At 55.0% G+C, this 12,586-nt stretch overlaps 2 protein-coding genes across 2 annotated transcripts; both read right to left on the bottom strand.

Annotated features, from left to right (window-relative positions):
* LOC308552081 (ral guanine nucleotide dissociation stimulator-like) lies at positions 1–5,778 on the bottom strand. Its single transcript, XM_081163043.1, has 9 exons — positions 5,672–5,778; positions 5,169–5,515; positions 4,234–4,449; positions 3,776–3,879; positions 3,231–3,300; positions 1,653–1,721; positions 1,160–1,231; positions 364–485; positions 1–175 (listed from the first exon to the last, which is right to left on the bottom strand). The coding sequence occupies exons 2-9, from the start codon at positions 5,394–5,396 to the stop codon at positions 139–141; spliced, it is 918 nt and encodes a 305-aa protein (XP_081019169.1). The 5' UTR covers positions 5,397–5,515; positions 5,672–5,778; the 3' UTR covers positions 1–138.
* Positions 5,779–8,442: 2,664 nt separating this feature from the next.
* LOC308552080 (uncharacterized protein) lies at positions 8,443–10,969 on the bottom strand (the record flags this gene model as incomplete). Its single annotated transcript, XM_081163042.1, has 5 exons — positions 8,443–8,463; positions 9,143–9,253; positions 9,937–10,047; positions 10,707–10,823; positions 10,901–10,969. 5 exons carry the CDS (start codon positions 10,967–10,969, stop codon positions 8,443–8,445), a joined length of 429 nt encoding a protein of 142 aa, XP_081019168.1.
* Positions 10,970–12,586: the final 1,617 nt, after the last annotated feature.

The following is a 12,586-nucleotide window of genomic DNA, read 5'->3' as shown; positions in this document are numbered from 1 at the left end:
GTTCCATCCTTCTGTGCTTTCAGAGAGGGCAAAGTCCATGAAAATGGGATCCTGTTAAGACTCTTTTCCTCTTTTGCTGTCTGTCATTCACTGGCTTCCTTTGGTCTCAGAATAAGTTCTGAGTGTTCAGCTGGCCAACTAGGACTGGGGCTCCAGCTGGCAGGACAGGAGGTAACTGCAGGACAGAGTGCCACCTGTGAGCTCCCTGGAGCCACACCTCAGGTGTCCCTCCCAGTGTCAGGTGACCTAGGAGGTGCTACACAACAAGGTCTGGGGCTGACCAGGGAGCCATGGACACAGGTTCCCTGGACTGGCCACAGGGAAAGCCCACCCCTGCCCTCTCCAACTCCTGCCAGACCTCACCTCTCCTTCTCGCTGAGCTGCTCCAGCGTCCGGAACCAGGTCCTGAATTGCTCCTCGGGCTCTATTTCATAATTCTCAGCAGCCTCCTGCAGCTCCACGATCTCCTGCATTACCTCCAGTTCCTGGGGCCAGAGGGAGAGAGGGTGCAGACACAGTGCCGTTTGGGGGCGGGGAATGGGGCAAGGGAAGAGTCCTGGGTCTTTGCTGACATGGGCACTGTCCTTCCCCTAATTCCATCCAGGCCCTACCTGGGCTCAGAGATGAGCATGGACAGCCCTTCCTCCAGAAAGCTGTCCTTGATGCCATCCCCCTACCTGAGCCACCAACTGGAGGGGTCTCCCACCTCTGTTATAAAAGCCTCCCAATAGATGTAAGATGCAGGGGATGGAGCCCAGGAGTGTGCTGGCCTGGGCGTCCCTGATCTTCACCCCTCCCCTGTCCCCAGGAAGTGCCACAGCTGCTCACCTTCCTCTGGTTTTCTTTGTGGATCTGACTCCCCTGTAAGGCAGAGATCCCAAGTCCATCAGAAAGAGCTCCCCATCCATGGCTACCCCTGTGCCCACCCCTTCTTATGTTGAACTACTGCCAGGTCCCAGGAGGGGGTGGAAACCATGGAAAGTCTGGACTTCGACCCAGCCCAGTCTCTGAGCTGCAGAGGAGGGGCACATGGATCGGTATGATGGGGAAGACACCCCAGCTTCAAAGGGCGGCTCTGCTGAGAACTCAGGGCTCAGTACTGGGGCTCTCTCCCCAAAGGTCAATCCCGGCGATCCCAGCCTGGCTCCCAATCACCTACCTCCATATAATGCTCCATCACCGTGTCCAGCATCTGCAGGTCAGTCAGAAACTTCCCAAGGAAGGGGACACACTGGGCAAACAGAGTAAAAGTGGGATGAGCCCCTGCTCTCGGGTGTCCTCACAGACCCTCCCCTCGGAGCCTGGCACCCTCAGTCTCCTGGCCCACCCCAGGGATCCCACAAGGACCGTTGGAGCCTCCCCTCAATGGCCCCTTCCCTCACTCTCCAAGAACTCCTCCTAATCACCTGCCAGGGCCTGCGTTTAGCAAATCTAAGGTCTGTGGTTAGAGGCCAGCCCCACCCCCATCTCCTAGCTGCACCCAGCTCTCCCAGTCCCTCCTCTTGGTCACCTCTAATGACTGGTCTTGGGTTCTGTGGGAATGGGGCAGATGCAGGAGGAAGACCTCCCTCTCTTCACTTGGTGGCCTTCAGCTGGGAGGACAGCGCCCCCTGTCCTCTGCCCCTGGAGCACTCACCTAAAGGCTCACTCACCTTCTGCTGCAGCCTCTTCTGAGCTCCACAGAGGGTCAGCATCAGAGTGACAAGCCTGGAAGGCCGCTTCTGCCAGGGTCCAGGACACGGTCACTGAGGTCATACTCCCTTCACCCCACTTCCCCCTCCACCCCAACCTCAGACCCTGGACATGTGACCCACCCCAGCTGGTACCAGGGCTACTGTGCCTCCAGCATGTCTGATTCTAGACGGCTCCCAGCTACAACACGCACTCAGTGTGTGACCTTGGGCAGGGGCCTGGCCTTTCTGACATGCTTCCTCCTCTCAAAGTGTGAGACCTCCACCTAACTCACAGGTCCTCGTAGGGACTCAGTGTCATTACTGTCATCACTGATCTCACCCTACCCTTCCAGATGGAGCAGTGCCGGGGGCTCTGCAAAGGCCTTTCTTTCCTGAACCTCGTGAGCACCCCGTGATGCCTGCAACACAGGATGGTCATTCCTCCTTTTCTCTCACTAGCAGGCAAGGGGCCCAGAGAGGAACAGTGACTGGCTCAGGGGCCCACACAGGAGACACCACCTGTCTCTCCCAGCCAGAGGCTTTGTCCCTTCTGCCCTCATCTCACCCCCAGCCCCATCACTGTCCAGACTCAGTCCTCTGGCTCTCAGGTTGTATGCAGGTCCCCACTGGACCAAGCCGTCAACGAATATGTGTCTCGGGAACCTGGCGGAGTTGCCCTGCCTGCCCCACCCCACTGGAGTCTCTGTCCACCAGACCAGAACCAAGACCATGCCTAGCCTTCACCTCCCCAAATGCCCAGAACCTTCCCCTGGGCAGCAGTCTTTCTCCATCCTCAAATAGGAACCCTCAAGGTGCCCCATCTGACTGGCAGGGTAGTGGGTGTCAGGGCACTTTGCCTCCTAGTTGACATGTAGGATCTGAGGTCTGTGCAGGAAGGGTCCACTAACAATGCCCCAGTTCCCCAGACACTTCTCAGAAGCACCCTGGCCCGTGTTAGTGCCCACCAGGCACCAGGTGAAAATCCTGACAGGCAGTGAGTGCTCCAGGGGGCAGTGGGAAGTCACAGAATGCACACCTCTCTGTCTCTAGTCCAGCAATTGGGACCCGAGGCCAGCCAGACCTTTTGTTCACCTGCCCCTTGGGAATCCCCAGCAGGGCCCCTCCCTGGGGCAGGCAGGCTCACTCTCCTTGGAGGTGTGATGAAGGCAGAAGGAGCAGCAGGCCCTGGCTTCCTGAGGGCAGGCTGGGCTGGTTTGGCGAGAAAAAGTACCCACCCACCCCATTCACCCCACAGCCTGGAAGAAACTAAGTCCCAGTGAAATGGACCCGCATGAAAGCCAGAGATGCACTCAGTCTGCCAGCCCTGCACCCTGTCCTGGAGCAGCCCAGCCACCACCACTCTGTGCAGTGACTGGGCCTCTTGCCCCTGAAACTGCCCCCCACCTGACCAGGGACCAAACAGATCTTCCTGTTCATCATGACAGAGGGTGAAAATTTTCAGAGAATCTTTAGGGAACAAATACCAAAGCCACATCCTGCACCATCCCCGCTTCCCTCACCCCTTCCTCTCTTTCCAGACCTCCAGCCCTGCTCTACCTTCATAAGCTGCTCCCTGCTCGCTGGATTGTCCTCCTTGCATAGTTTTTTTAGTGTGACTCTGTTCTTCCTGAGGGGAGGGACAGAAGAAAGACATGTCTAGGAATGATAGGAGAGGGGCACTGAGGGCAAATTCCTTTTGACAATCTAAAGTTTCAAACTCCTAAGGTGAGGGTCTTGATGGGTTCCTCTGAGCAGAAAAGTCTCCATGGAACTTGGGAAACACTCATGCTGGTCACCAGGGCCCCCATTCCCATTGCTACTGAGCAGTTTTGACCACTTCTGGTTTCAGCTGGGCATAGGGTTCTGTTTCTGGAAACACTTGCCAATCTGCTATTTAGCTCAGTGCTGTCTCTGACATTGAAGGAAACTGACTCCTGAAGTAGAGCTGGTGGCCTGAGGTCCCAGGGAGGCCTAGAGACTCTGCCCACCAACCAAATCCCTGCCCTGAGGGTTGCCTGCATTCCAGGATATGAGGGGACATTTGGAGACATATGGGAGACACACCCCCCACTCTGGGCCTATGATGGGAGAAGCCTACACACCTGGAAACTTTCTCCCATGTCTTCTTCAGACGATAGATGGACACACTCTGAAGGGCTGACAGGATCCCATGTAGGGAGGAAAAATTCCTCAGGGATCGGCACTCCTGGGAAGGGGGGAGATGCACTGTGAGGTGGGGAACTGGAGCTCTAGTTTCAGTCCCCCTCAATTGGCACCCCCCTCTTGGGTGAGGCAGATGCTCAGGGTGGGCACATTTAGCACCCAAAGACCAACACTCACAGAAAGGAGGGTCTTAGCTCAATCCAAGGAAGGAGCCAGGTAGGAAGTGAGCCTCCCACCACTGGGACCTGAGAGTCAAGGTCAGCATGCCCCTGGCGCAGAGGACCTAGAGACTGTGCTGGGGCTCAGGCCTCAGGCCTCAGTCTTGAGAGCTGACAAAGCAGTAGAGGCCTTTTGCAAGGCTCAGGGTAGGGACTCCGCTGGGCCTCCCATAACATACCCTGGCCACCTTAATCCAGTGGTTCAGGACTTTGGCCCTGTCCTGGGCCCTCATGCTTGGGTCCCCAAGGCAGGTGGTGATCACACAGGCGGCCACAGAATTGAACTGCGTGATGGTGGCACGCACAGTAGATGCCGTGTGTTCGTTGCCAGGCTTGTCCCTCTGGGACCAGATGGAGCCCAGGCACTGGTATGGCAGCACCTTTTTGAACAGCTCCTGGGGGAAAAGGGAGTGTCACCCAGCCCTTCCACACCCCAGGTCAGGGTCCCTAACCTCTTTCAGGAGACACTGGTCAGGACTGAAGGCTAGGAGGCTGAGGATGTGCCCTGAGCCTTGGGGTCCCTGGGATTCATTCTCTATCCACCAAGGGCCCCCTGCACAGGACCCAAGACTGGAAGGGAAGGGACGCGAGCCCCTGCCTCCAGCCCATCCTCACTAATGACTAGCTGCAGGATGCTGCTTAAGTCTGCTCACCCCAAGGGACATCAAACATGACCTGATCACCAGTCTCATCCAAATCCCCATTCTGTGCATATTCCCCTGTAGCAGCTACAACCACAGGCTGTTTGTCTCCCTTGTAGTAAAGCACATATCAGGTGCCTAATAAGTGCTGAGGTCGCTGAGTCTCATGGGCATAGGGATGGGCGACCACGCACCTGGCTACACACAGTGAGCTCCCCTCCCACCTGGCCAGGCCACACCCAGCTCTCTCTGTGATCCCCCTCATCTACTCTGCACAGCCCCTCTGTGCAGCTGGTCCCCTGAGTGTCTACCTTCACCGTCCGCAGGTGGACAGCAAAGGCTTGGGGTTTAGAAGGTTGTCCAGGACCCATGGGTGGTAATAGATGGAGCCGTGATTTGCATCCAGATCACAGGAGTTCAGGTCAGGGAAAGTCAGGGTCCCCCCTACCCCGGCCTGAGATCCCTCTGCTCACCAAATCCATAGCTGTTAGTTGTTCTGCCACCAGCCTTGGAGGGAAGGTCAGGATGGTACACTTCCCCTCCCTTCCCAGGTGTTCTGTGGTCACAGACCGGGGGAAGTTGGGTGCTGGGGCTGAAGCTAGCTCAGTGCTTGTTGGAGCAAAGATTAGAGCTGGTGGCCTAGGTGGCTCCACCTCCACAGCTGGCCCTGGGGCTGAAGTTGAGGTTGGTTCTTGCTCCATGTCTGGAGGGGCTGATGGAGGTGTCACTGGCTCCAGCACTGGCACAGCTGGACCAGGCTCTAGCCCTGGAGAAGGCCCTTTTTCTGGCTCCTGAGTACTCTGGAGCTCTGGAGGTGGTTCTGAAGCAGGTTAGAGAGACTGGTTCATGCACATGCCTCACTTTCCAGTGTCTTCCCAGAGACAGGATAGATGCCACTGCCTTTGAGGGTCCTCCAGCCCATGAAACCCTGACCCCACAACCCCCAGTTCATCTTCCCAGACTGCAGCTCCCTCACCTTCCAACTCTGCCTCAGTGGGCTCAAGATGCTCCAACTCTACACAGTCACTTTGGGTGCTGTGCACCAGGTGTGATACAGCGTGTTTCTCCTGCACAAAGGCCTGCTTCAGGATCAACCAAGGAAAATGTAGGGGCTGCCCGAAACATTGCTCCTGGTCTGGCCAGGTTCCCATCACAGAAGCTATGGCCCTGCAGAGAGTCAGGTGGGCAGAAGAGACAGAGTCCTGGTTTTTCCTTCCACACTGCCCTCCCATGGCACTGTTGTTTGGGACTGAGCCTCTAAGGCTGCTCCCACCCATTCATGGGCCAGCCCCTTGCTACTCCAACCCCTGTGTGACTGTCCTAAGAGTAGCAGCCTGGTGACCAAGCAAGTTTAACACCGAGTCTGTGTGAGTCCCTTCCTCCCAGTGACAGCTGGGTTGAAGTTCCTGTACACTGCCAGCTCAGGCCTCCATGCCCCTGGGCATCTGGCTGACGACTCACGCACACCAGAGTGTTCTTCTGTCCTGGCCATGGCCCTCAGGAGAGATGCATGTGGAGAGGGACAGGCAGAGCTGGATGGGCCTGTGTTTGGGATCGGAGTCCACGGGACAACTCATTCCAGCCTCGCCTATGGTTCTTGGGAAGCTGAGACCCAATTCACAGTTCTCTTTGACCCCTGTCCTCCTGGAGTAGAAGCCTCCAGACCTCAGCCCTCCCTTGGGAATCAGCTGATGTGGAAGATCAGGGCTCTGCCAGGACTGTTCACCCTAAGCCCCAATCCCATAGACACAGGAGGCCTCCTTCTTCTGGACCCAAGGGCCACTCACTTTTTGATTTGTTCCTCTGGTGTGTCACTCTGCTTGTAATATGGTTCTTTATCTCCACATCTGGTGAACACCTTGATGACATCCGATCTGACGGATGGTGGACGGGACCTGTGAATGATGTGCAGTGTGACTGTCTGACTCGCTGACTTGGACTAAGGCCCAGGGATTGTGTCTGCTTCATTCACTGAGTTAGGCTAAGTGTCTCCAAAAGTGCCTGCTGATAGTAAGAGCCTAATACACATTGTCCAGTAAATGAACTCTAACCAGAACCATCCCAAATGTCTGAGTGGGCCCGGGGCCCCCTACTATCTGCCCCTAGAGGTCCCTAATCTGACTTCACCAAGGACCAGGACAAGGACCAGCTAGGCAAAATCTCAAACTGCTTGGCAGGCTCTTTTCTATGTGCTTTTCCAAACTCAGATGCCACAGGCTGCCGATGGGTGAGTCAGGGGACTATTCATGGGACAGGAAAGAAATTGCCATGAACAACTGCAGCATGTCCAGCAGCCCTTTCTGCAGAGCTGACAGCAGGTAAGACCAGCCATGGCTTCTCCCACAGTAGTCCCTACAAGCACCTTACGAGGTTCATCCTCTATGACCCCACTTGTCAGAGGAACAAACTGAGGCTCAGACAGATGTGGTGATATTTTCAAGACACACAGCTAGCAGTGGGCAGAATCACCGCTCTGCCAAAGACGGGGCACATGCTTACCTAGCAAACAGATCATCCAGGAACTGCTGGGCTCTGGAGAAGGCCGGGTGCACGGGCATGAAGCTGAAGAAGTGGGGGATGTTTCCACCTGGGAAAACTTGTGCCGTGGATGTCGTCAACTTCTCCAGGATGTTTTCCTGGAAGGCCCACATCCTGCAGGCCTCATGTAGGTTAAGAGTTAACTCAGCCACACACTGAGTGGGACAAGGAGGGAGATTCAGTCAGTGACATCACCATGAATCCCAGTAGGATGGAGTTCTGGGGCTCCCCAGGAAGTCCCAGCCCATCAGGTATGTGAGCAAGAGGAGGGACAGCAGTGCCCAGGCTGAACGAGATTCTAGGTTTTCAAAGCACCACTTAAGTTTGGTGTGTGGGGGGATTTTCATACAACTGTTACCTTCTAGGCGTGTTTTCATTTTTTTAGCTGAGGAACATCAGACCTCCGCGCATTAATAGCTGTATGAAGAGCATTGTCCCTGTGAGTCCTCAAGAAACATCCCCATTATAGAGATGAGATCACAGAGGCTTAGGGATGTCAACTGTCCCAAGATCATGCAGGTCAGAACTGAGAAATGCCCTGGGTGACATCCCCACTCAGCTAGCTGAGACTTACCTACTCCTCACATGGATAAAAAGCACCTGGGAATATTGTCCCCCCCAGTTTGGGGAAAGTGTACACGCTAGACATGGCCTATGAAAAGCACTGACTTCCAAAAAGACACTTATTTCTCCTCATTTTACATTCAGGGGCATTTTGGGACCCTCATTATGGAGACCCCAGACTGGAGAAAGGCGATCACCAGGTAGGAGTCTGAGCAGGTGACTCAGGAAGGTGCAAATCCAGGTGGCCAGTGCAAAGCTGCCAGGTGAGCCAAAGTCCCCGGGAGGCCATTGCCAATAAAGGAGCACTGCAATGGCCTTGGACAACTTGTTATGGGATAGATAAAAATTTCAGTGAGTGAGAAACCCCTGGGCCAGCTGGGAGCAAGGCAGCAGCCATCATCACAGAGTGCTGTTGACAACCTCACTGCCACAGCCCTTTGGATTTGGAATCGGCCTGCAGCTGGGCAGGTTTTACATGTGCATGTTCTTCCACCAGCAGGGGGCATCTATCTCCAGTGGGGCAAAGTAGACATGGTGCTCTGACTTATGTCCCCCAAATTCCATGACTTTGGAACCCTTGGAACTTCAGAACATGCCTGAATTTAAGCACGTAGTTAAGGTTAAGTGGGTTCAGTGGGGTGGGTCTTAATCCAATAGGACCAGTGTCTTTGGAAGAGGAGGGGGGACACGTGGAGCACAGAGGGGAGCCCATGTGACAGAGAGAGAAGGTGGCTGATGACAAGCCCAGGAGAGACCCCTCAGGGAAACAGCCCTGCTGATGTCCTCAGCCCTAACTTCTAGCCTCTTGAACTGTGAGAAAATGAATGTCTGCTCTTCACACCACCCAGTGTGGTCCTGTGTCCTGGCAGCCCGAGCACCTAGCACAGTCCACAGGGACACACTTAAGTGTTCCCGGCAGCACTGCCAACCTGGCAGCTGACCTGAATTAGGGCGATGTCCACAGCACTGAAAGGCCGCATCCCTGTGACAAACGACCTCCGTCACTGGACAAGGACAGTGGAGCTGACTGCTCCATGGGATATTGGGGCAGGTAGTTTATACAACACAATCAGCAAAACACAAATGGGCTCATGGTCTACTATGAAGTGAAACAGTGTTTTTTTCTTTTTTAATATTCCTACAAATATGTGAGGAGTGTCTTTCTAGCCTCCCACGTAGCTGGAGGGAGGAGTGGAGGTCCGGATTCCTTTGTCATAGGACTGTGGACACTCTAGGGAGAGCACTGGTTGGGCTCCTGGGAGTCCCAACATTTGGGTCTGGGTTCTGGGCACTGCCAGGTCATTTCGGGGTTGTGGGTGCAGAGACCTTTGAGGTGAGTTCTCACCTGAGTCAAGCACTGGATGGTGTCTGTGGCCTGATGCACCTTCCCCTGGTCTAGGGAGGTGGAGTAGTTGAACCCATGGAGCATCTTTTTGACAATGTCCTTGTTGGAGACCTACAGAGACAGAGCCCGGTACCGAGCCAGGAGGCATCAGGAACCCTCCAGCCCCTCTGTGGTTCTATCTCACAGCAGCCCTGGCAACCTGATACAGTCCATTAGGACACAGTGAGGATGCTCCCCTCAGCCCTGCTGCACTTGGAAGAACTGAATCACATCAAGGTCTACAGCAGTGAAAGGCTGGGTCACTGAGGAAAACTACGACCTTTATGGGGTGATAGGGAGATGAGTGAGGTGACGGCTCCTGACCAGCCGGCCTACAGAACTTTGCTGAGCTCTGGGAGAAGACAAGTTGCAGAGAAAGGTATCCAATACTTTGTTCCTCCCGTCATGATGTGTGAGGCTCAGAGGTCTCCTTGGACATTGGAGCTGACTGCTCCCTAGGGTACTCGGGCAGAGAGTTCAAACAAGAAAACAGCAAATGTAAATGTGCTTGTGGCCTACTGGCAAATGAAACTACAGATTTTCCCTCTCTAATATTCCTACAAGTATGTGAGGAGAGATTTTTCACTCTCCCATGTTGCTGGAGGGAGGAGTGTAGGTCCGGATTCTTTTGTCATGGGACTAAGGACACTCTGGAGGAAAAGCCCTGGAGACCCCCAGATGTAAGTCTGGGTTCTAGGCCCTCCCTGGTCATCTTGGGGTCCTGAATGTGGAGACCAACCTGGGCCAACTCTCACCTCAGACCAGCACTGGACATGGTTGTCAGCCTGGTGCACCTGCACCCTGACCCAGTTGGTGGTGTAGTGGGGCCCGTGGTCCAGCACTTCGATGGTGTCATCCTCGGAGCTCTGCAAAGACAGAGCGGGAACTGAGCCAGGAGGCATCAGGAACCTCCAGCCCCATCTGTGGTCCTGTGTAACAGCAGCCCTGGCAAACTAACACAGTGGACACAGTGAGGATGTTCCTGGCAGCCCTGCTGCACTAGCAAGAACTGAATCCCGTCAAGGTCTAACAGCAGTGAAAGGCTGGGTCACTGAGGAAAACTCCCTCCTAATGGGATGTGAGGGCAGTGAGTGAGGCCACAGCTCCTGACCTGGCCTCCTACACTGGTTGGCCGTGCTCTCTGAGATGACAAGTGGCAGAAAAGTCTATGCAGTGCCTGCATCCCTTTCCATTTGTTTAAATACACAGCATCTGTCAGTGTGATGATGTGTGAGGCTCAGAGACAGTCTCCAAGGACAGTCGTGCTGACTGCTCCCCAGGATCCCTGAGGCAGGCAGTTAAACAATGAAAGGAGCAAAAAGCAAGGACAGAAGAATATTTTCTCCACTACTCCAGGGAATACGTGAAGCCTGAATTTCTACCCTACCAGAGACGTGATCGGGAGGGCTGGAGGTAGAGATGTCTTTGGGAGTGGGCCTGTGGAAACACTGAGGCCCCAGATTTGAGCCTGGGTTCTGGTCCCACCCCAGCCACCTGGAGGCCCTGGGTGTGGGCCAGCTCTCACCTCAGACCAGCACTGGCACTGGATGGTTTTCCTAGCCTGGTGCTCCTGAACCTGGTACCAGTTGATGGCATAAGTGAACCCATCAGCCAGCTCTTCTATGACACCCTCCGTGAAGCTCTGCAGAGACAGAGGCCGGTCCCAGACCAGGGGCATGAGGGGCCTCCCAGGGCACTGCCAGTGGGGGACATGCCTACCACAAAAGCTGCTCCCCAGATCAGGCACAGCGTGCCATCTGCAAAGACCTCCAGGATGGGAGGGAACATGATTACCCCTGGAGGACTCCTAAGTAACAAGTGGGTAGAGGAGCTTGGTCCACAGCTCTCAGCTTCCCTTCCTGTCAGGCATGACCTGGGCCATGAACATGACAGACCCTCCAGGCTTCTAACACCCAACAACCTGCTCCTGCTTAGGATGAGCACCCGTCACCACCCCCGAAACACACACATACCCAGGATGAGGGGTAAGATTTGTGGGGCCCAAGGTGGGAACCCACTTGGGGACTGGCCTGGATGGGCCTGCCCTGGGCTGTCCCTGGCTACCTGAGGGTGCCTCAGGCCAGAGGGCGAGGAGTGTCCGCAGTGGCACTTGCACCAATTTCTACAGCAACAGAAACATCTCTTACTCTGGGCATTTTTGTGCCCAGAGCCTCGGAAGCACGGGAAACAACAGAGAGACATCCTAGTCTCCTGACTGCTCCAGTCAAGTGAGTAGGAAAGGCAGTTGTCTCTAGAATGTGGGTACCTGGTTACCAGAGCCCTACATACTATTGGGGACCTGTCACCAAGGAAGTGAGGTCACCTCTCAATGTTCCGTGACGTGGGCCCCTTCCTCCAATCAGAGCCATCCAAAGCCCCTCTGGGCTTCTGACCACTCACCTTCCTCGCACATGTCATGTCCACACCTGCACACCAGCACCTACCCAGCCCTCCCACAGCTCCCTGGGGATGGGCCAGGGCCTGGCTGGGAGGAGAAATCTTAGCTCGCAGCTCCTTTCCCCCCCAGTTCCGTGTCCTGGGGAAGCCTCTTTGCCTCTCAGGGCCTCCCCAGTCTCCCAACCCACACAGTGAGGATGTCGCTAAACACCATGTCCCAAGGACACCATCAGGTGTGGATGACATAATGTCCTTAATACCTGTGGGCTGGTCTCCCATGAATCTGCTGCAAAGTGGAGAGGTGGAAGAGGGACATGAATGAGGGGACATGGAACGGAACTCCTCGCCAAACAGCCTTGGGTCTAGCTAGTGGTTTTGGGGGAGTCACTGCCCACTTTGGCCTCACTTTCAAGTCTGCTCCTTTAAGAGGCTGAAATGACAGGAAATTCAGACATTGTCATTCACTGTCTTAAAACCTTCCAGTGGCCTCTTGTTAGGCCCAGAATCAGACCAAGTGCCTCATGACTTACTCGGAGGCTCTCATGTGGTGGAGCCTTCACAGTGGCTTCTAGTGATTCCAGCCTCTTGGTAGGAACACCCTTGTGTATCAGCTGAGGGCTCAGTAACTGGCTTCTGAACAACATACAGCACAACCCAGGCGATGGGATGTGAGGTCCTGTCACTTCTCTTGTACTCTCATCCTTGAGTTACCTTCCTTTCTCTCAGCCTCTATTTCACTTCCTCTCTGGATGTGTCTCTCTGTCTCTCTGTCTCTGTCTGTCATATCTCTGGAACAGGGAGAGAAAGCACCCATGGTTTGAGCTGCCCTATGTAGAGGCCCCTTAGGAGAGAATCAACGGAGGGTCCAGGCCAACAGGCAGGAACCCGGGCTCTCAGTCCAAACTGCACCCTGATGAACACCAGGTGAGTGATCCTGGGAGATCTCTCCCCAGTCGAACTGCAGTTGAAACCCATCTCCTGAATCACAGAGACCTTGAGGCAGAGGTA

This window comes from Miniopterus schreibersii (assembly GCF_964146895.1).
Source record: "Miniopterus schreibersii genome assembly, contig: HAP1_SCAFFOLD_158, whole genome shotgun sequence".
Taxonomy (NCBI): domain Eukaryota; kingdom Metazoa; phylum Chordata; class Mammalia; order Chiroptera; family Miniopteridae; genus Miniopterus; species Miniopterus schreibersii.
Note: the sequence above shows the minus strand (reverse complement) of the source record. Positions and strands in the feature narration are given on the sequence as shown.

Excerpts from the sequence above, each read along its gene's own strand:
- LOC308552081 (XM_081163043.1), bottom strand. The coding sequence starts at position 5,396 with ATGGAGCAAGAACCAACCTCAACTTCAGCCCCAGGGCCAGCTGTGGAG. Across the intron at positions 1,232-1,652 it reads AGAAGAGGCTGCAGCAGAAG|TGTGTCCCCTTCCTTGGGAA; the intron begins GTGAGTGAGCCT and ends CTGTTTGCCCAG. Across the intron at positions 176-363 it reads CAGCTCAGCGAGAAGGAGAG|TTACCTCCTGTCCTGCCAGC; the intron begins GTGAGGTCTGGC and ends TCTGTCCTGCAG.